Here is a 22,750-nt window from a genome sequence, read left to right on the forward strand (position 1 = left end):
GATGAGTTGCATCCGAGAGTGCTGAAGGAATTGGCGGCTGTGATTGCAGAGCCATTGGCCATTATCTTTGAAAACTCGTGGCGAACCAGGGAAGTCCCGGATGACTGGAAAAAGGCTAATGTAGTGCCAATCTTTAAAAAAGGGAAGAAGGAGGATCCTGGGAACTACAGGCCAGTCAGCCTCACTTCAGTCCCTGGAAAAATCATGGAGCAGGTCCTCAAAGAATCAATCCTGATGCACTTGCATGAGAGGAAAGTGATCAGGAACAGCCAGCATGGATTCACCAAGGGAAGGTCATGCCTGACTAATCTAATCGCCTTTTATGATGAGATTACTGGTTCTGTGGATGAAGGGAAATCAGTGGATGTATTGTTTCTTGACTTTAGCAAAGCTTTTGACACGGTCTCCCACAGTATTCTTGTCAGCAAGTTAAGGAAGTATGGGCTGGATGAATGCACTATAAGGTGGGTAGAAAGCTGGCTAGATTGTCAGGCTCAACGGGTAGTGATCAATGGCTCCATGTCTAGTTGGCAGCCGGTATCAAGTGGAGTGCCCCAAGGGTCGGTCCTGGGGCCGGTTTTGTTCAATATCTTCATAAATGATCTGGAGGATGGTGTGGATTGCACTCTCAGCAAATTTGCGGATGATACTAAACTGGGAGGAGTGGTAGATACGCTGGAGGGGAGGGATAGGATACAGAAGGACCTAGACAAATTGGAGGATTGGGCCAAAAGAAATCTGATGAGGTTCAATAAGGATAAGTGCAGGGTCCTGCACTTAGGACGGAAGAATCCAATGCACCGCTACAGACTAGGGACCGAATGGCTAGGCAGCAGTTCTGCGGAAAAGGACCTAGGGGTGACAATGGACGAGAAGCTGGATATGAGTCAGCAGTGTGCCCTTGTTGCCAAGAAGGCCAATGGCATTTTGGGATGTATAAGTAGGGGCATAGCGAGCAGATCGAGGGACGTGATCGTTCCCCTCTATTCGACATTGGTGAGGCCTCATCTGGAGTACTGTGTCCAGTTTTGGGCCCCACACTACAAGAAGGATGGGGAAAAATTGGAAAGAGTCCAGCAGAGGGCAATGAAAACGATTAGGGGACTGGAACACATGACTTATGAGGAGAGGCTGAGGGAACTGGCGTTGTTTAGTCTGCGGAAGAGAAGAATGAGGGGGGATTTGATAGCTGCTTTCAACTACCTGAAAGGGGGTTCCAAAGAGGATGGCTCTAGACTGTTCTCAATGGTAGCAGATGACAGAACGAGGAGTAATGGTCTCAAGTTGCAGTGGGGGAGGTTTAGATTGGATATTAGGAAAAACTTTTTCACTAAGAGGGTGGTGAAACACTGGAATGCGTTACCTAGGGAGGTGGTAGAATCTCCTTCCTTAGAGGTTTTTAAGGTCAGGCTTGACAAAGCCCTGGCTGGGATGATTTAACTGGGAATTGGTCCTGCTTTGAGCAGGGGGTTGGACTAGATGACCTTCAGGGGTCCCTTCCAACCCTGATATTCTGTGATTCTGTGATTCTGTGAAGTGGGGTGCAAGGGTTGGGATGATTTTGGGGGGAAAGACGTGTCCAAACTACGTTTTCTCAGGAACCCAGATAAAGTTTGGTGGTGGCAGTGGAAATCCAAGGGCAAAGGGTAAAATAATTTGTACCTTGGGGAAGTTTTAACCTAAGCTGGTAAAAGTAAGCTTAGGAGGTTTTCATGCAGGTCCCCACATTTGTACCCTGGAGTTCAGAGTGGGGAAGGAACCTTGACAGCTGCAGACACTGGAGGAAGAGTAATCGAGTGTTCTGTAAGTGAGACCGAAGCCCACAGGTGATATATTTACGTTAAGTTTGCTTAGCATGTTTGAAATGACTTTGTGTAACTGGCAAGTGAAGTGCCAGTTAGAGAGAGAGAGAGGATTTTCGGAGACCTCCTTTTGATGTTAGAGGGGCCATGTTCTTCTCTCGGTACACAGCGGCAGAGGTTGTGCTATGGGCAACCTGGTTGTGATTCTATAGGTAAGACTGTGTTACAGATTTCAGTTGGCATGAGCACATAAACACACCTGGTCATTCTGGGGTGCTCAGGGAAAAATGAAAACCAGCAGGTTACAGTGGAAGAAGAGGTTGAATTTGCAGTTGCTCAGAATGGAGTTAGGAGGTTATTGTTTTTATAAGAAGGACTTACACCTACTCATTTGACAAATTGAGCAAGGCAGTGTCTCGCCTTGGCGTCAGTTTTCTCTGATACTAAAATTACTTTCTAAAAATGGATGGGATTTGGTTTACCAGTTAATGAAAAAACATATGGTTGGGAATCACTTGTGTTTTATCTGTGTCACTTCTTCTGTTTTTGAGGGGGGAAAATAAGGTTTCCTGATAGCTGCAAATAAGCGCACCAAGCTGAACCCACTGCATTTAACATTACAGATCCACGGGTGAGAAGAAACCTCACAAAGAGCGAGGGCATGGGAGGATATGTTGGGAATGTGCATTATTTTTTGTTATCTGTGGGACACTGAAGTGAAAGCTTTATAGGAGTGTTGGAACGTGTAATTAACAGTGCTGTAGGCAATATGAAGGTGGCAAAGAATACAGGAGACTTTTCCCTCAGCTTCCTTTCTCCATGCTTTCTAGGTGTTGTGTGTGCCAAGTGCATTGTGATGCAGCTTTAACTGTCACTAACTGTAGTTTTTGCTTGTAACTCCATTTATAGTGGAGTAACTGAGAGCAGAATTTGGCTATAGCTACATGGTTAACGTTTACATCTGTTTTCAGTGGGAAGATGTATGAGGAGACGTGTGTTTTAATAATCGCATGGGATTTGTCAATATTCACAATAAAGCTGTGGATGGGCCATTCAAAGTTCACTCATCCCTGCCTTTCTGTGACTAATTAGCTCTGTCCTGAAATCGGAAGAAATTGCAAGTATTAAGGAGGTTTAGAGAGCTGAAGAATCCCACCTCAATATCACAGTGAAAATGTAACTTGCACATGCTGACATGAAAACAGCTCACTGAAGACTAGCCCACATAAGTGCCAGCCAAAATTGCTGCCCCTGAGGTCAGGGGCCCACCCGGCTGCTGCTGTGATGCTCCCCTGCAGGGCCCTGGCACCCCAGAAGAGGAGGGGAAGGGAAAAGAGTAGACAGAGCTATTGCTCTGCCCCTGCTCCCCCACCTCCATGGCCTGTTCAGATCCACAGGGAAGAATATGTCAGACCCCAGGAAGGTGTATAGCAGCTTCCACACAGTGGACTGAAGGGTTCCATGTGTCCTCTGGCCTGTGAATCTCTTCAATACCCCAGTCCTGGGCTGTGCCACAATCCAGCTCTCAATCCATTTATATTATAAGACAAAAGTCTCATCAAGTTGGGCACTAGCTCACCTGTTTAATTACAAGAGTTCATCGCTGATATTCTGGCCCTCCCTGCTCTCTTGTCTATTGTTGGCTTAAACCCACTTGTCACATCTTGCCTCAAAATTATTCTGTGAGCTCTTCAGGGCAGGGATTGTATTTTACTATAGACGTATCCACAGCACTTAGCACAATGGGTCCCCTAGTTGCTACTCTAACTAGCACACAAAAATACTAGGTTTCAGAGTAGCAGCCGTGTTAGTCTGTATCCGCAAAAAGAAAAGGAGGACTTGTGGCACCTTAGAGACTAACAAATTTATTTCAGCATAAGCTTTCGTGAGCTACAGCTCACTTCATCAGATGCATTCTGTGGAAAATACAGTGGGGAGATTTATATACACAGAGAACATGAAACAATGGGTGTTACCATACACACTGTAACGAGAGTGATCAGGTAAGGTGAGCTATTAGCAGCAGGAGAGCGGGCATGGGTGGGGGAACCTTTTGTAGTGATAATCAAGGTGGGCCATTTCCAGCAGCTGACAAGAACGTCTGAGGAACAGCGGAGGGTGGGGGAGAATAAACATGGGGAAATAGTTTTACTTTGTGTAATGACCCATCCACTCCCAGTCTTTATTCAAGCCGAAGTTAATTATATCCAGTTTGCAAATTAATTCCAATTCAGCAGTCTCTCGTTGGAGTCTGTTTTTGAAGTTTTTTTGTTGAAGAATTGCCACTTCATCCTAGCCACTATGGATGTAGAAGCCCTCTACACCAACATTCCACACAAAGATGGACTACATGCCATCAGGAACAGTATTCCTGATAATGTCACTGCAAACCTGGTGGCTGAACTTTGTGACTTCATCCTCACCCATAACTATTTCACATTTGGGGACAATGTATACCTTCAAATCAGCGGCACTGCCATGGGTACCCGCATAGCCCCACAGTATGCCAACATTTTTACGACTGACTTAGAACAAGTCAGCTAATGCCCCTACTCTACTTGCGCTACATTGATGACATCTTCATCATCTGGACCCATGGAAAAGAAGCCCTGGAGGAATTCCACCATGATTTCAACAATTTCCATCCCACCATCAACCTCAGCCTGGACCAGTCCACACAAGAGATCCATTTCCTGGACACTACGGTGCTAATAAGCAATGGTCATATAAACACCACCCTATACTGGAAACCTACTGACCGCTATTCCTACCTACATGCCTCCAGCTTTCATCCAGACCACACAACACGATCCATTGTCTACAGCCAAGCTCTACGATACAACCACATTTGCTCCAACTCCTCAGATAGAGACAAACACCTACAAGATCTCTATCAAGCATTCTTACAACTACAATACCCACCTGCTGAAGTGAAGAAACAGGTTGACAGAGCCAGAAGAGTACCCAGAAGTTGCCTACTACAGGACAGGCCCAACAAAGAAAATAACAGAACGCCACTAGCCGTCACCTTCAGCCCCCAACGAAAACCTCTCCAATGCATCATCAAGGATCTACAACCTATCCTGAAGGACGACCCATCACACTCACAGACCATGGGAGACAAGCCAGTCCTTGCTTACAGACAGCCCCCCAGCCTGAAGAAAATATTTACCAACAACCACACACCACACAACAGAACCACTAACCCAGGAACCTATCCTTGCAACAAAGCCCATTGCCAACTGTGTCCACATATCTATTCAGGGGACACCATCACAGGGCCTAATCACATCAGCCACACTATCAGAGGCTCGTTCACCTGCACATCTACCAATGTGATATATGCCATCGTGTGCCAGCAATGCCCCTCTGCCATGTACATTGGACAAACTGGTCAGTCACTATGTAAAAGAATAAATGGACACAAATCAGACATCAAGAATTATAACATTGAAAAACCATTCAGAGAACACTTCAATCTCTTTGGTCACTCGATTACAGACCTAAAGGTGGCAATTCTTCAACAAAAAAACTTCAAAAACAGACTTCAATGAGAGACTGCTGCATTGGAATTAATTTGCTAACTGGATACAATTAACTTAGGCTTGAATAAAGACTGGGAGTGGATGGGTCATTACACAAAGTAAAACTATTTCCCCATGTTATTCCTCCCCCCGCCCCCGCTGTTCCTCAGACGTTCTTGTTAACTGCTGGAAATGGCCCACCTTGGTTATCACTACTAAAGGTTTTCTCCCCTCCTCCCCCCTCCCCCGGCTCTCCTGCTGTTAATAGCTCACCTTACCTGATCACTCTTGTTACAGTGTGTATGGAAACACCCATTGTTTCATGTTCTCTGTGTATATAATCTCCTCACTGTATTTTCCACTGAATGCATCCGATGAAGTGAGCTGTAGCTCACAAAAGCTTATGCTCAAATAAATTGGTTAGTCTTTAAGGTGCCACAAGTCCTCCTATTTGAAAATACTTGTCATTCTCTACACAACCAGGAGAGGCTAGTGGGCGTTTTGGAGGAGTAATTTTCGATTCTGTGCTTAGTGGTCAAGGCCCTTGAGGCATTGTCTGTTTGGTCTCTTTGTTGTTTGTTTGTGTCTTGGGGAGGGCTGTGTAGCTAGATCCCTGAGCTGTTTGATCAGCCCTGCTGTTTTAAGTCTGTAGAGAAGTAAATAGGCTTTCATTTGAACAATATTCCTTAATCCCTTTAGCTGTACAGAGTTTTTAACAGGGGAAACTCCTTGACATTCTTTTAGATGATATTACAGATGCTATTACCTGTCCTCTGGGGGAGAAAAGCGACCCCAGCATACAGCCTTGGTGTTTGGGATGCTAAGGAATGAGGGATCATCACCCTACTCACTACCTAGAAGCTGAATAGGAAGAAGTGGCAGATTTGGGTCCCAACTTCAGACCTAGAAGTTCTGGGGTAACGCTAGCACGAGAGGGCACATGGAAGCCTCTTATGCCTGCCTGTGAACATGCCCATCCAGTACGATCTAAAGGAAGGAGATATGTGATGGAGTTGGAGTTGCCTGTGACTGTGAATGCTAATGTTCCATTTGTCCTGTCATTGTAAGGGGATTTGCTGTATGAATATGTAGGGTTAATTCAAGAAGAGGCTGTCCTGCAGAGTAGCTTGCAAAGGGAAGGGCCCAACCCTATGAACACAGGAGAACAGAGAGCCTCACTAAATGTTAAAAGACACACACTCTCTCAAGCAGCAAGGGAGACAATTAAGGGGAACAGACTGACCTCCAGGCCCAGAGGTTAGGGGTGATGGGAAGCTGGGCCTGACAGGACTCTAAGTAGGATACACATGTGTAGACCTTTTGTTGTTTTAAAATCCTTTCTCTCTCTAAAGCTTTGCTCCTATGACCTAAGCAATACTTTTGCTTATTGTATCACTCTATGCTTGGGTAATGTTGACAGACCCTAGTCATCAGCGGGCGGGATTGAACCGGGGACCTCTGGAGCTTAGTGCATGAGCCTCTACCATATGAGCTAAAAGCTAGCTGACTGGTCGTTAAGGTTCCAGAGCAGACTCATTTAACTTTCTCTGTAAGCGATCTCGGTGCCACTAGATGGGACAAAACACCACACCCAGGAGGTGAGTGGGTTACATACATCCCCTAGCTGAGGAACCTCCTGAGCTTCAGAGTCTTCCCAGTTGAAATCCTGGACAAGCCCCCACTTGTAATGCCGACAGATACCGGGTGGTCAGCGGGGGGGATTGAACAAGGGACATCTGGAGCTTAGTGCATAAGCCTCTACCGCAGGAGCTAGAAGCCAACTGGTGGATAGCTAAGGCTGCCGAGCAGACTCATTTTCTCTCTCTCTCTCTAAGTGGTCTCGGTGCCACTAGATGGGACAGAACCCCACCCCCAAGAGGTGTGTGAGTTACGCTTTGTCACAGACTCCCGAAGAGGATCAAGTGCAGGGGCCCAAACTCAGTCAGGCCTTCAGGGTCAGAATGATTTTGCAGCCCAGGGCTCAGCCTGCGAGTGGCAGAACAATGGGCTTCCACCCTGGGAATGATGAAGACACCAGGCCTGAGACCTGACGGGTGCTCTCAGAAAGACCAGGAAAGGGACGGAGGTGCAGCTGGCCCTGAACCCTGACAGTGAGGACCTCACTCAAGGTGTCCCCAGACCTTGCTTCTTTCAGCTGCCCTGGTGACCAGGAGACTTGGGATTGGAAGGAGAGGGAGAGGGACATGGACAGTAATTTGCTTCCTCATGCACTGGTCCAAGCATATGGATCCCCCAGCCAGCAAAAGCCACTCCTTAGGGTTGGACCAAACCATAGCAGCTATATCATCAGATCAACCTGCTGAACCCTGTGAAACAGCCTTGCAAGATGCTCATTTGCTGGGGCTGTGAACAGGGAACAAGATGTGACCCATATCTGTACATGATCTTGCTGCATACAGTCTGGGACCTTGCTCATCTCATGTCCTACACAGACAGCAAGCACAGGAGCTGCTGCCTCTGTCTGAGTGCAAGTGTCCCTCGTGTACAAGCCTGTACTCCCCCTTGTTTCCTAGGCTGTTGGGGACATCCATTGGTGCCTCCTACATGGGGACATGGGTGAGAAAGAGACTGGTGCATATCTGTCACCGCTGTGCCAGGTTGCAGCCCCTCTTCTGCTTCTTTCTGAGCTTCTGACTGAACTTTTCTCCTCACATTTTTATCGTTGGACACCTTTTCCTGGGCCTCGTCAAATCCTGGGACCTTCTTGTGCATCTCCTCTTGACACTGGCCAAGCTGAACACCTAAGTCCAGGAGGAGGAAGCTTAGTCAAGGGGCGTCTTTCTGCACTTGTGAGGCCAGTTTCCTGAGGCTCGCACATTCTCATATCTGGGCAGAATTCCTCTGGTTGGTGTTCATTGATTCCCTTGCACCAGTGTTCATTAGCTGGGGTTGTCTGGTCATGTGCCCCCACAAACCTGTTTTAAACATGTGTCAAGGTTCCTCCCCCACTCTGAACTCTAGGGTACAGATGTGGGGACCTGCATGAAAACCTCCTAAGCTTACTTTTACCAGCTTAGGTTAAAACTTCCCCAAGGTACAAATTAATTTTACCCTTTGCCCTTGGAATTTCCACTGCCACCACCAAACTTTAACTGGGTTTACTAGGAAACGTAGTTTGGACACATCTTTCCCCCCCAAAATCCTCCCAACCCTTGCACCCCACTTCCTGGGGAAGGTTTGGTAAAAATCCTCACCAATTTGCATAGGTGACCACAGACCCAAACCCTTGGATCTTAGAACAATGAAAAAACATTCAGTTTCCATACAAGAAGACTTTTAATAGAAGTAAAGGAATCACCTCTGTAAAATCAGGATGGTAGATACCTTACAGGGTAATCCGATTCAAAACATAGAGAATCCCTGTAGGCAAAACCTTAAGTTACAAAAAAGACACACAGACAGGGATAGTCATTCTATTCAACACAGCTCTTTTCTCAGCCATTTAAAGAAATCATAATCTAACATATACCTAGCTAGATTACTTACTAAAAGTTCTAAGACTCCATTCCTGTTCTGTCCCCGGCAAAAGCAGCATACAGACAGCACCAGACCCTTTGTTTTTCTCCCTCCTCCCAGCTTTTGAAAGTATCTTGTCTCCTCATTGGTCATTTTGGTCAGGTGCCAATGAGGTTACCTTTAGCTTCTTAACCATTTATAGGTGAGAGGATTTTTCCTCTGGCCAGGAGGGATATAAAAGGGGTTTACCCTTCCCTTTATATTTATGACAACATGTAAACCCACATCCACCCCTACCCTTTTTTTCCCCTTTGCCCCATTTAGCAGACCCCTGTGTCTTTGTGTCTCCTCCCCTCTATGGAGAGGAGGTGTGACAAGGTGTGCCCTGTGGGAGCCAGCTGAGGTCACCCAATTAGGTTGAACTGTAAAGAGAACAGGGTGGACAAACTCCAAAATCTGGTGGATATTCCAATATTTAGATTTACCAAGCCAGCACAAAACAGCTTCTATATTACCTCATTAGTTACTCAGAAATTCAAACCATGCAGTTTCCTTCAAGTGCCCAGCCTGAGGCCTCCATCCAGGTACCCATGTCAAAATATGATGATGATTACTGAAAATCTTATTTCATCATATAAAATAAAAGGTTCTTCTGATCCCAAAGGACCAGGCACGTGCCCAGGTCAAATTATAACATAGATCTTACCCAAAATGTAGGCTTATAGCCAATTCTTATTAACTGAACTAAAATTTATTAAAAAAGAAAAGAGAGTGTATTGGTTAAAAGATCAATATACGTACAGACATGAGTTCAATTCTTAAGATTCAGATACATAGCAGAGATGAAGAAATTTATTTAAGGTTTCAGAGTAGCAGCCATGTTAGTCTGTATTCGCAAAAAGAAAAGGAGGACTTGTGACACCTTAGAGACTAACCAATTTATTTGAGCATAAGCTTTCGTGAGCTACAGCTCACTTCATTGGATGCATAAAAGTGGAAAATGCAATAAGGATGTTTTTATACACACAGACCATGAAAAAATGGGTGTTTATCACTTCAGAAGGTTTTCTTCCTCCACCCCACTCTCCTGCTGGTAATAGCTTATCTAAAGTGATCACTCTCCTTACAATGTGTATGATAATCAAGGTGGGCCATTTCCAGCACAAATCCAGGGTTTAGCAAGAACGTCTGAGGAATGGGGGGGGGCGGGGTAGGAAAAAACAAGGGGAAATAGGTTACCTTGCATAATGACTTAGCCACTCCCAGTCTCTATTCAAGCCTAAGTTAATTGTATCCAATTTGCAAATGAATTCCAATTCAGCAGTCTCTTGCTGGACTCTGGTTTTGAAGTTTTTCTGTTGTAATATTGCAACTTTCATGTCTGTAATCGCGTGACCAGCAGGAGAGTGGGGTGGGGGGAGAGAAAAGAGAGCAGGAGAGTGGGGTGGGGGGAGAGAAAACCTGGATTTGTGCTGGAAATGGCCCACCTTGATTATCATACACATTGTAAGGAGAGTGATCACTTTAGATAAGATATTACCAGCAGGAGAGTGGGGTGGAGGGAGAAAACCTTTTGAAGTGATAAACACCCATAAAAACATCCTCACTGCATTTTCCACTTTTATGCATCCGATGAAGTGAGCTGTAGCTCACAAAAGCTTATGCTCAAATAAATTGGTTAGTCTCTAAGGTGTCACAAGTACTCCTTTTCTTTTTGCGAATACAGACTAACACGGCTGCTACTCTGAAACCTGTCATTATGCAAGTTTTCTTTAGCAAGGGCTAAAGAGGTTCGGAGGGTGTTTTGTAGGTTGGTTACAAAGTCCAGAATGTTAGTTCCTGGAGAAGGTGTAATCCCTCCCATTGCTGCTTCACCAACTGCAATGGCCCCTTAACCTCACGGCCATATACAAGTTCAAGTGGGAAAAACCCTAAACTGGGATGTGGTACAGCTCTGTAGGCAAAGAGCAACTGCTGCAGCACTAGGTCCCAATCATTGGAGTGCTCATTTACAAATTTATGTATCATGGCCTCCAACGTTCCATTAAACTTCTCCACCATGCCATTTGTTTGATGATGGTAAGGAGTGGCAACCAAGTGATTTACCCCATGAGCTTCCCAAAGGTTTTCCATAGTTCCTGCCAGGAAATTAGTCCCTGCATCTGTGAGGATGTCGGAGGGCCAACCTACCCTGGCAAAAATGTCTGCTAGTGCCTGGCACACACTTTTAGCCCTGGTGTTGCTTAGAGCTACTGCTTCCAGCCATCGAGTGGCAAAATCCATGAAAGTCAGTATGTACTGCTCTCCTCTGGGTGTCTTTTTTGGAAAAGGACCCAGAATATCCACAGCTACTCACTGAAATGGAACTTCAATGATGGGAGTGGCTGGAGAGGGGCTTTGACCTGGTCTTGGGGTTTTCCCACTCTTTGGCATACTTCACAAGACCGGACATAGGTAGAAACATCCTTGCCCATCCCAGTGGAATGACCCCCCCCAAATGGTCTTTGGTCCTGTTCACCCCAGCATGGCCACTAGGGTGATTGTGGGCTAAGCTCAAGAGCCTGGCCCGGTATTTAGTTGGAACTACCAACTTTCTCTGAGGATGCCAGTCTTCCTGGTGTCCACCAGAAAGAGTTTCCTTGTATGAAAGTCCTCTTTCTACAACCAACCTGGACGGGTCACTGGGGCAAGGTGGGTTGCTGGAGAATGGAGTGGTGGGATGATAAGGGGTCTGGATGGTTCTTTGGGAGGTAGGTGGGGCTTTGGGCGGCCCCTGGTAATAGGGTGTGGTCTGGGGTTGTCCCTTCTGGTCTCCGCTCCAACTGCAACCAGTTTTCTTCTTCTCTGCCACCTCCACCCATCTGGCTCCAATCTCTCTTGCCTCGATTACTGTTTTGGGCTTCCCATCTAGGATGTATCTTTCTATTTCCTCAGGAACACCCTCTAAGAATTGTTCCATTTGCATTAGGAAGGGCAAATTTACTGGAGATTCAACACTTGCTCCTGATATCCAGGCATCCCAATGTTTCATAATGTGGTAGGCATGTTGGGTAAATGACACGTCTGGTTTCCACCTTAGGGCTCTGAACCTCCGACGAGAATGCTCGGGTGTTATCCCCATTCTGACTCTTGCCTTGGATTTAAACGGTTCATACTTGTTCATGTGTTCTTTAGGCATTTCAGCCGCCACCTCAGCTAAGGGTCCACTGAGCTGCGGCCTCAGCTCTACCATGTATTGGTCGGTAGAGATGCTGTACCCAAGGCAGGCCCTTTCAAAGTTTTCTATGAAGGCCTCCGTATCATCGCCTGCCTTGTAGGTGGGGAACTTTCTGGGATGGGAAGTGGTACCTGGAGAAGGATTGCTAGGCTTTGTTGGTATATTCTGCTGAGCCTTTACCTTCTCCATCTCCAGTGCATGCTTCCTCTCTTTTTCCCTCTCCTCCTCCACATGCTTCCTCTCTTTTTCCTTCTCCTCCTTCTCCAGCCGCATGAGTTCTATCTGTCTTTCATGTTCCTTTTGTTTTTCCTGAGCCTGAAATCTGGCTAATTCCAGCTTTTGTTGAGCCGTGGAGTCTGTCATCTTAACCTCTCTGTTTTTAACTAACTTTACACCCGAGGTTTAGAAATAAACAAACAAATCTTGGCTGTAAAATTTTGCTGTGCTGGAATAGGATACCTATTCTCTGATAATGATTGTCAGCCTACAGAAAAAGACAATTCCCTTGTCTCTGCTCTGGCCCCAAATTAAATCAAAAAACCTCCAACTACTTGGAAACCTGCTTACCAGCAGCCTAAAGGAAAAAAAATTCCCTTTCAAACTGGTGCTCCTTGTAAAAAAAGTCAAAATCCTAAAAAAAAAAAAAAAAAAAAAAAACACCCTGCCACCTTTGTCTCCAGGCAAATGGGTAGAACACCCCCCCCCACACACACACGTTTACTTTTAGGAAAAAAAAACAAAACTCTGGGTTGGAAGACTGTGAATTTCCCTGCAGGAGTTAAGTACCCTGCCTCCAGGGAAAGAAAACCTGCAATTCACAAAGATAATCCCCTTTTGTCTCTGCTCTGGCCCCAAAGCAGGGAAAAATCTAGCTGCTTTCCAGCAGCTCCAAAGGAAAAAAAATTCCTTTTTTAAAATCTGTATTTCTAGTTCAAAAAATCTCAAATTGATCTCAAAATTATTTCAGCTTAATCCCACCACTCTGCCACCATGTCAAGATTCCCCCCTCACTCTGAGCTCTAGGGTACAGATGTGGGGACCTGCATGAAAACCTCCTAGGCTTACTTTTACCAGCTTAGGTTAAAACTTCCCCACGGTACAAAATATTCCACCCCTTGTCCTTGGATTGGCCGCTACCACCACCAAACTAATACTGGTTACTGGGGAAGAGCTGTTTGGACACGTCTTTCCCCCCCAAATCCTCCCAACCCTTGCACCCCACTTCCTGGGAAAGGTTTGGTAAAAATCCTCACCAATTTGCATAGGTGACCACAGACCAAAACCCTTGGATCTGAGAACAATGAAAAAGCATTCAGTTTTCTTACAAGAAGACTTTTAATAGAAATAGAAGTAAATAGAAGTAAAGGAATCATCCCTGTAAAATCAGGATGGTAGATACCTTACAGGGTAATTAGATTCAAAACATAGAGAATCCCTCTAGGCAAAACCTTAAGTTACAAAAAAGACACACAGACAGAAATAGTCATTCTATTCAGCACAATTCTTTTCTCAGCCATTTAAAGAAATCATAATCTAACACATACCTAGCTAGATTACTTACTAAAAGTTCTAAGACTCCATTCCTGTTCTATCCCCGCCAAAAGCAGCATATAGACAGACACACAGACCCTTTGTTTCTCTCCCTCCTCCCAGCTTTTGAATGTATCTTGTCTCCTCATTGGTCATTTTGGTCAGGTGCCAGCGAGGTTACCTTTAGCTTCTTAACCCTTTACAGGTGAGAGGATTTTTCCTCTGGACAGGAGGGATTTTAAAGGGGTTTACCCTTCCCTTTATATTTATGACACTGGGTGTAAACTGATTAAGGTGGTGAGATATAATTGGTTACATAATCATGTTATAATATGTTAGGATTGGTTCGTTAAATTTCAGGAAAATGATTGGTTAAGGTATAGCTAAGCAGAACTCAAGTTTTACTATATAGTCTGCAGTCAATCAGGAAGTAAGGGGGGAGGAAATGGGAACCGGGAATGGGGGTGGGGAAATTGGAATCATGTTTTGCTAAGGGATGGGAACAGGGACACAGGTGTAAGGCTCTGTGATGTCAGAGCTGGGAAGGGGGACACTAAGTAAGGAAACTGGAATCATGCTTGCTGGAAGTTCATCCCAATAAACATCGAATTGTTTGCACCTTTGGACTTCGGGTATTGTTGCTCTCTGTTCATGCGAGAAGGACCAGGGAAGTAAGTGGGTGAAGGAATAAACCCCCTAACATGTTCAGGTTTCCCCTCTGTAAAAGGGGATTAATGATGCTTCCCTCTTTGTGATCTGATGAAAAGAGGTAGCTATTATCATTATTACCTGGCCACCACAGCATCTCAGCTGCACACCCACATGATAATTACAGCTGCCTCAATAACCACTGCCCCCTACCAACAATATTTCTCTGTTAACAAAAACACCCCAGGACATTCACTGACAAAAACCTTCATTCGTACAGTGAAAATTGACCAATGGTTTGATGTGACCTTCTAGAACACCGAGTTTAGCATAACTCAAGCTTATGAAATCCAGGAAACACAGAGTTACATGCCCATGCAGGATACCTGCTCGTGCAACCTTAACTCTCCCCTCTATGAGTGAGGCCCCAATACACACGTAACACATATTTGCACGCTGCTTTTGCCCTGTACTGAACGGGAGCAACATACACCTGCCCGGCCCTCACACACTTAGCGTACTCCACAGAAAGAACATCACAGCTGCTGAATTTTAAAACCCTTTCACCCTTGTGCACACAATGTCATCTCACACTGTACCGTCACTTACCCTTCACTGAACAGACAGACCACAATCTTCTCCCAGCTCACTGTGGCTAACCCCCATGAGCTTGTATATCTTACAAACTAAAAGGAGACATGTATGGCTCTAGGGGCAGGGACTGCCTTCTTACTGCATGTTTGCAGAGCATCCAGCACAATAAAGCCCCAATGCTTGACTGGATCCCTTAGATGCTAATAAAATACAAATAAATATACATAAAACAGTGTATTAGCATTAATTTGATTGTATTTTGGTGTTTCCAAACTGTAGCTACATACAACAAATAACTTTTTTTCGGGGGCAGAGGGCATGTGAGGGTGTAGTAGAGGCAAAAGGGGGAGGATGGGCATATGGGAACAAATTAGGGATGAAAACAAGGGAAAGTGGTAGGGAAGGAGGATAGAGGCAATGGTCGGGTACAGCGATATTGCAGGGCAGGTGGCATTATTGGCAGTGGGGTGGGTTGTTCATGCATAGTGATTGAAGTAGGTTTCAGAGTCCAAAATGGGAAATCCAAAAGGTTCGTTATCACATGGCAGGTTGGGAAGGTTCTGTTCCCTGGCTCCCTGCTATTGGCTGATGATGGCTACAGTTGCTTCCAGGGGGATAAGACTTTTACACCTTGTCCTGGAGGCTGCCCCAATGGTACAGGCCCCTTCCTCCATAGATCAGTGGAAGGTGGGAGCTGCTGGGCCTCGGTCATTACTCTTACAGCCAGGGTCTCCTCAACATGTTGTGTAGTCTAGTAGTCATAGCCTCTCTCTTGGGTGTCTTTCGTTTTGCCATCTGCTCTCTCAGTTTTTCTTCAAACTTCCTGTACTTTTCTTCAGTTCCTCCACCCCATACGCTCCACCTCAGAATACAGCTCACTAGTGTAGCATATGCCTCCATTCTCCTCCACCATTTTCTCAGTTATTTCCATCAGCTCATTAACCTGCTCGTCCCTCTCTGCTCCAGTTGCCTTGTTGTTGAAAGCGCAGTATCGGTTCTTACACTCTTGAATCAGCTCCTTAAGATTTTTGTTATCTGAGTTTGTCACATAGTCCCTCAGTGAGTCACCCCCTAAATCTTCTTTCCGGGTGAACAGGACAATCGTGTTCCTCTTAGCTTCGACTCCAAAAATCTCCCATACTCGCTTCACTGCTTCCTTGTCTTCTTCAGTGTAATGGCCCAGCTGAGTCACCAGCACCAGAGCATGGGGGCCTGGGGCAGAGAACATGTTACAACGACTGATCTCTCGATAGGTTTCTGTGTCACTGGCCTCTGGAGAAAATACATCAGGCATATCGATAACCACAACTTCCTTCCCGTTCCAGCTCATGCTCCCTGTACTGCAAGCCTCGGTTACTGGCTTTGCCCCCAGTTTGGACTCAAACACTTTGCTGCCAAGGATGGTGTTTCCCGTTGCACTTTTCCCAGCTCCTTCCTTACCAACAAGGATGAATTTTAATTTGATGTGGCTGCTTTCTTGTGCACCTGTTGGGAAGAATTTTGACAGATTTACTATGTTATTGCATGTATAATAAAGTAAAGATGGTGGGTTTAAGATTTCTCTTAATTAAAACAAATATTTATATAAACTTACATTAAAACTACAGGCTGCCTGAGTTTCAAGATTTGGGTCTGGATTTGAAACCTCCCTGTGTTTGAATTCAGATCAGAATTCAGGTCCAGGTCACTGGAGCATCCCAGTGCTTTGATACAAATGGATTTTAAGTCACATGTGAAAGGTGCTGCTCTCACCACTATGGTGTCAGAGCTGAGCAGCCAGTTGGCATTTGACATCATCACAGAACTGTAACACAAAAAATATGACAGCCTCTTCGGAATACGAGAGCAGAAACAACGGAGGATGTGGTGTGTTAGCATTGACCTGCATGGACTGAGATTTCTGAGGACTTACAAAAGGAATCAAAGGTTTCAGAGTAGCAGCCGTGTTAGTCTGTATTCACAAAAAGAAAAGGAGTACTTGTGGCACCTTAATAAATTTGTTAGTTTCTAAGGTGCCACAAGTACTCCTTTTCTACAAGGAATCAAAGGGGATTTAGTGTATCATTATTTCCATTAATAGTTGTGTGGGGTCCCAGGTGTACATGGCCAGAAGAGGTAATCTATGGTAATCTAGTGTGAACTCCTGCATAATGCAAGGCAGAGAATTTCAGCCAGTTACCTTTGTATTGAGCCCAGTAACTTGTGTTTACCTAAAGCACGTTCCAGAAAGGCAACCAGTCTCGATCTGAAAATATCAAGAAACAAGGAACTCCCCACTTCCATTGGGAGCTTGTTCCAATGGTTAATTACACTCACTGTCGAAAGTGTGCCTAATTTCTCAACTGAATTTATCTGGCTTTAACTTTCAGCAGTTGGTTCGTGTTCTGCAAGATTAAAGTGTTCTTTGGCACACAGTAATTTCTCCAAATGAATGTATTTATACCCTTGATACTGATTTTGATAAACTAAACAGATTGAGTCTTTAAATCTCTCACTGTAGGGCATTTTCTCCAGCCCTCAAATCCCTTTTGTAGCTCTTTGCTGCACCCTCACCCACTGTATAACATCCCTTTTCTAATGTGAACGCTAGAACTGGATGCATTTTTGATGAGATTACAAGTTGAGTTGATAAAAGAAACTGTATGATGTTTATCCTTAGGCTTCTCTAAGGCGTTGGACTTGGTATTGCATGACATTCTCATGAAAATACTAGAATTATACAACATCACAGCACATGTTAAATGGATTAAAATCTCGTTAATTGACGGATCTCAAAAAGGAGTTTTCAATGGTGAATCATCATCAGATGGGAGTGTTTCTGAGGGGTTTTGTGAGGACTGGGGGTAGGCCCAACATTATTTGATACTTGTATTCAATATCTGGAAGTAAATATAAAAGCACTGAGATAAAAATTTTGGTTGACACAAAGATTGATGGAGTCATAAAGAATGATGAGTACTGCAGAGCGATCTATTGCACTAGGAAAGCTGGGCCTATTCAGACAAAATGCATTATAATACAGTCAAGTGCAACAAACAATCTAGCAATAAGCACTCTAGGAACAATCTAGGGAAGCAGTGACTCTGAAAAAGATTATGGGGTCACAGTGGGCAACCAACTGAACACGAACTCCCAGTCCGACGCTGTGGCAAAAAGGGCTAATGTGATCCTTGGATGTATAAACAGGCATAAGGAGGTGATTTTATCCATGTTTATGGCATTTCTCAGACTGATCCTGGAATAGTGCGTCCAGTTCTGGTATCACCTTTTTTAAAAAAAAAGCTGAAAAATGTAGAGGGTACAAAGCACTACCAAAATGATTCAAGGGGTGGAGAAAATGGCAGATGTTAATGACTTAAAAACCTCTAAGGATGGAGATTCCACCGCCTCCCCAGGTAACCCATTGCAGTGCTTCACCACCCTCCTGGTGAAATAGTGTTTCCTAATATCCAACCTAGACCTCCCCAACTGAAACTTGAGACCATTACTCCTCGTTCTGTCTGCCACCACTGAGAACAGCCGAGCTCCACCCTCTTTGGAACCCCCTTTCAGGTAGTTGAAGGCTGCTATCAAATCCCCCCTCACTCTTCTCTTCTACAGACTAAACAATCCCAGTTCCCTCAGCCTCTCCTCGTAAGCCATGTGCCCCAGCCCCCTAATCATTTTCATTGCCCTCCTACACTTTAATCTCTCTCTAGTTGTCCCCATCCTTTCTGTAGTTGGGGGGTCCCCAAAACTGGACCAAATACTCCAGATGTGGCCTCACCAGTGCCGAATAGAGGAGAATAATCACGTCCCTCGATCTGCTGGCAATGCTCCTACTAATACAGCCCAATACACCATTGGCCTTCTTGGCAACAAGGGCACACGGCTGACTCCTATCCAGCTTCTCATCCACTGTAATCCCCAGGTCCTTTTCTGCAGAACTGCTGCACAGCCAGTCGGTCCCCAGTTTGTAGCGGTGCATGGGATTCTTCCTTCCGAAGTGCAGGACTCTGCACTTGTCTTTGTTGAACCTCATCAGATTTCTTTTGTCCCAATCCTCCAATTTGTCTAGGTCATTCTGAACTCTATCCCTACTCTTCAGCATATCTACCTCTCCCTCCAGCTTAGTGTCATCTGTGAACTTGCTGAATGTTCCATCCATCCCCTCATCCAGATCATCAATTAAGATGTTGAAGAAAACCAGCCCTTGGGGCACTCCACTTGATACCAGCTGCCAACTTGACATCGAGCTGTTTATCACTACCTGCTGAGCACCACAATCTAGCCAGCTTTCTATCCACCTTGTGGTCGATTTATCGAATCCATACTTTTTTAACTTGCTGGCAAGAATATTGTGGGAGACCGTATCAAAAGCTTTCCTAAAGTCAAGGTATATCACATCCACCGCTTTCCCCATATCCACAGAGCCAATTATCTCACCATAGAAGGCAGTCAGGATGGCCAGGCATGAGTTGGCCTTGACGAATCCATGTTGACTGTTCCTGATCACCTTCCTCTCCTCCAAGTGCTTCAAAATGGATTCCTTGAGGACCTGCTCCATGATTTTTCTGGGGACTGAGGTGAGACTGACCGGTCTGTAGTTCCCTGGGTTCTCCTTCATCCCTTTTTAAAAGATGGGCATTATATTTGCCTTTTTCCAGTCATCGAGGACCTCCCCCAATTGCCACAATTTTTCAAAGATAATGGCCAATGGCTCTGCAATCCCATCAGCTAATTCCCTGAGCACCTTCAAATGCATTAGATCCGGACCCATGGACTTGTGCATGTCCAGTTTTTCGAAATAGCCCTTAACCTGTTCTTTCACCACTGAGAGCTGCTCACCTCCTTCCCATACTGTGCTGTCCAGTGCAGCAGTCTGGGGGCTGACCTTGTCTGTGAAGACCGAGGGAAAAAAAGCATTGAGTACTTCAGCTTTTTCCACATCTGTCACTAGATTGCCTCCCCCATTCAGTAAGGGTCCCACACTTTCCCTGACCTTCTTGTTGCTAACATATCTGTAGAAACCCTTCTTGTTACCCTTCACATCCGTTGCTAGCTGCAACTCCAGTTGTGTTTTGGCCTTCCTGATTACACCCCTGCATGCTTGAGCAATATTTTTATACTCCTCTCTAGTCATCTGTCCAAGTTTCCACTTCTTGTAGCTTCCTTTTTGAGTTTAAGCTCACAGAAGATTTCTCTGTTAAGCCAAGCTGGTTGCCTGCCATATTTGCTATTCTTTCTGCACATCAGGATGGTTTGTTCCTGCACCCTCAATAACGATTCTTTAAAATACAGGCAGCTCTCCTGGACTCCTTTCCCCCTCATATTAGTCTCCGAAGGGATCCTGCCCATCAGTTCCCTGAGGGAGTCAAAGTATGCTTTGTTGAAATCCAGGGTCCGTATTCTGCTGCTCTCCTTTCTTCCTTTTGTCAGGATTCTGAACTTGACCATCTTATGGTCACTGCTGCCCAGGCTGCCACCCACTTCTACTTCCCCTACGAATTCTTCCCTATTTGTGAACAGTAGGTCAAGAGGAGCACGGCCCCTAGCTGGTTCCTCCAGCACTTGCACCAGGAAGTTGGCCCTAACACTCTCCTAAAACTTTGTGGATTTTCTATGCACTGCTGTATTGTTTTCCCAGCAGATGTCAGAGTGATTCAAGTCCCCCATTAGAACCAGGGCCTGTGATCTGGAAACTTCTGTTAGTTGCCCAAAGAAAGCCTTGTCTACCTTCTCCTGCTGGTCTGGTGGTCTGTAGCAGATACCTTCCACTTCCAGTGGAAGACTTATGAAACTCACTGTGTTGAGCTTACCAATAGAAGATTGAGAGGTGACTTGAGTACAAGTGCCTTCAGGCAGAGAAAACACCAGGTACTAAAGGGCTCTGTAATGTACCAAAGAGAAGCATATAAAGTGCGAATGGCTGGAAGCTAAAGCCAGAGATACTGAAATTAGAAATAAGGCACACATTTATCAGTCAGGATAATTAACCATTGGAACAAGCTACCAAGGGAAGTGGTGGATTCACCATCCCAGCTCTTAAAATATTCAGATCAAGATTCAATGTCTTTCTGGAAGAGATGCTTTAGGCAAACACAAGTTATTGATCTCATTACTGAAGTAACTGGATGGAATTCTTTTGTCTCTGCTATACAGGAGCACAGACTAGATGATCTAATGGGTCCTTCTGGGCTTAAAATCTGGGTCTGTGAGGTCCTATTCCCATGCCTAAAACTACACCTGTATGTAAGTCATTGAAGCATCGGTGCCTAAGTCAGTAGTGAGTGCGGAACAGATTTCTGAGTATCACTTACCTTCAGCAGTTTCTTCATTTTCTCTCCCTTTCCTTTCTGGCTGAAAGATTTGTAAAAATAAGCAGTTATTTGCAAACATGTTATCAGAGCAAAGAAAAATCATGAATAAGGCTGCAAAAATTCTCCTTGCCATCTCTAAGATTCTTTTTAATGTATTTGTTCAGCAGTGATCAGCCTCTCACTCAAATTGTAATTTTCTGCAATAATTACATGCATCTTCTCTTGAATCATGGTCTTACTGTTCCTTAGAAATGGCTACCCATGAAAAGGTCTTCTGACATATCTGTCAGATCCCAAAACTTGAGACTGGATCAGGATCAGCAGAAACTGCAAAAAATAATGAACAACAAGGGAGATGATCCAGGAAAAGAACAGAGTAAATGGCTTAGAGAAGGTAGGCCAGGCACTTACAGTTATACTAATAATTAAAACATAATCCAACTATTAATAATTAATTAATCCTTAATAAATACCTCACTCTCATATAGCCTTTTTCATGAGTAGATTTCAAATCACGTTCTAAAGTGTCATAATTACAGTCCAGGGATTACAATCTGCTGAAGGGCTGAGTGCCTTTGGCAAGGTGCCAGACCCCTCAGTACTCAGCCCCTCTCAAGTCCAGATTCCCCTAAATACCGCAGAACTTTGTTTAGGTCCCATTTGCACAGGAGTAAGTATACTTAAATATGCAAACACAGAGCTAATCTCATTACCATCATTGCTTCCTTTTTCCCTTGTTTTACCTTTTCCTTGTAGTACTTCTGTATTTCTTTCAGCAGGTTTTCTTCCTGTTCTGCCTCTCTGGCTCTTTGAGCTTCTGACAGCGTTTCTAAAGCTCGATATACAGTCTCGCCTAGTCTTAGATGTATTTCCTTTATTTCCTCTGGCCTTGACTTTAAGCCTTCCTTTATATTTTTATATTTCTCCTTGAAGTGATGTATCATATCTTTTACCTTTTCTTCCTCTTGTTCTCTGTATTTTTTCTCAAGTGCCCTCTCCTGTTGTTCAATCTTCTCTTTGGCATATTTGTACATCTCATTGCTGTAAGATCGGCCTCCATTCCCCTGCACCATTTCCTCAATCACTTTCCTCAGTTCATTAATCTGCTCATCCCTTTCTGTGCCAGTTGCTTTATTGTTGAAAGCGCAGCATCGGTTCCCACAAACTTTAATCAACTTCCGAAGATCTTGGTTATCCAAGTCTCTTATATAATCATTCAGTGAGTCACCTTCTAAGTCTTCTTTCCGGCTGAATAAGACAACCGTGTACCTCATCGCTTCAGCCCCAAAAATCTCTCGTATTCGCCTGACTGCTGCCGTATCGTCTTCAGTGTAACAGCCCAGCTGTGTAACCAGCACCAGAGCATGGGGGCCTGGGCAGGAGAGCATGGTACAGCGAGCGATCTCACAGGCAGATGCTTCAACAGGGGCCTTTGTATCAAAAATATCAGGAGTATCGATAACCACAACCTCCCTCCCATCCCATGTTACCCTCCCTTTAGCACAAGTCTCAGTTACTGACTTTACGCTGAGCTTGGACTCAAACTTTCTCTTGCCAAGGATGGTGTTTCCTGTCGCACTTTTCCCAGCTCCACTTTTACCAACGAGGACAATTCTCAGTTCACGTCCTCCAGGGTCTTGACCATCAGCATGAGAATCT

The 22,750-nt window shown here is 44.9% G+C and overlaps 1 protein-coding gene across 2 annotated transcripts in view; it reads right to left on the minus strand.

The window, feature by feature from the left end:
• Positions 1–13,469: 13,469 nt before the first annotated feature.
• LOC144260055 (GTPase IMAP family member 8-like) overlaps positions 13,470–22,750 on the minus strand; it is a 79,220-nt gene continuing 69,939 nt past the window's right edge. Inside the window, exons 3-5 of one of the 2 annotated variants that reach the window (XM_077808572.1) lie at positions 21,835–22,748; positions 21,092–21,131; positions 13,470–16,277 (exon numbers count right to left, since the gene is read on the minus strand). In XM_077808572.1, coding sequence (XP_077664698.1) covers positions 15,628–16,277; positions 21,092–21,131; positions 21,835–22,748 — 1,604 coding nt within the window. In that variant the 3' untranslated portion in view covers positions 13,470–15,627. Of the gene's footprint in view, positions 16,278–21,091; positions 21,132–21,804; positions 22,749–22,750 lie in introns of both variants that reach the window. The other variant, XM_077808571.1, reaches the window with a different exon arrangement.

Source organism: Eretmochelys imbricata, chromosome 2 (genome assembly GCF_965152235.1).
Source record: "Eretmochelys imbricata isolate rEreImb1 chromosome 2, rEreImb1.hap1, whole genome shotgun sequence".
Lineage (NCBI taxonomy): Eukaryota > Metazoa > Chordata > Testudines > Cheloniidae > Eretmochelys > Eretmochelys imbricata.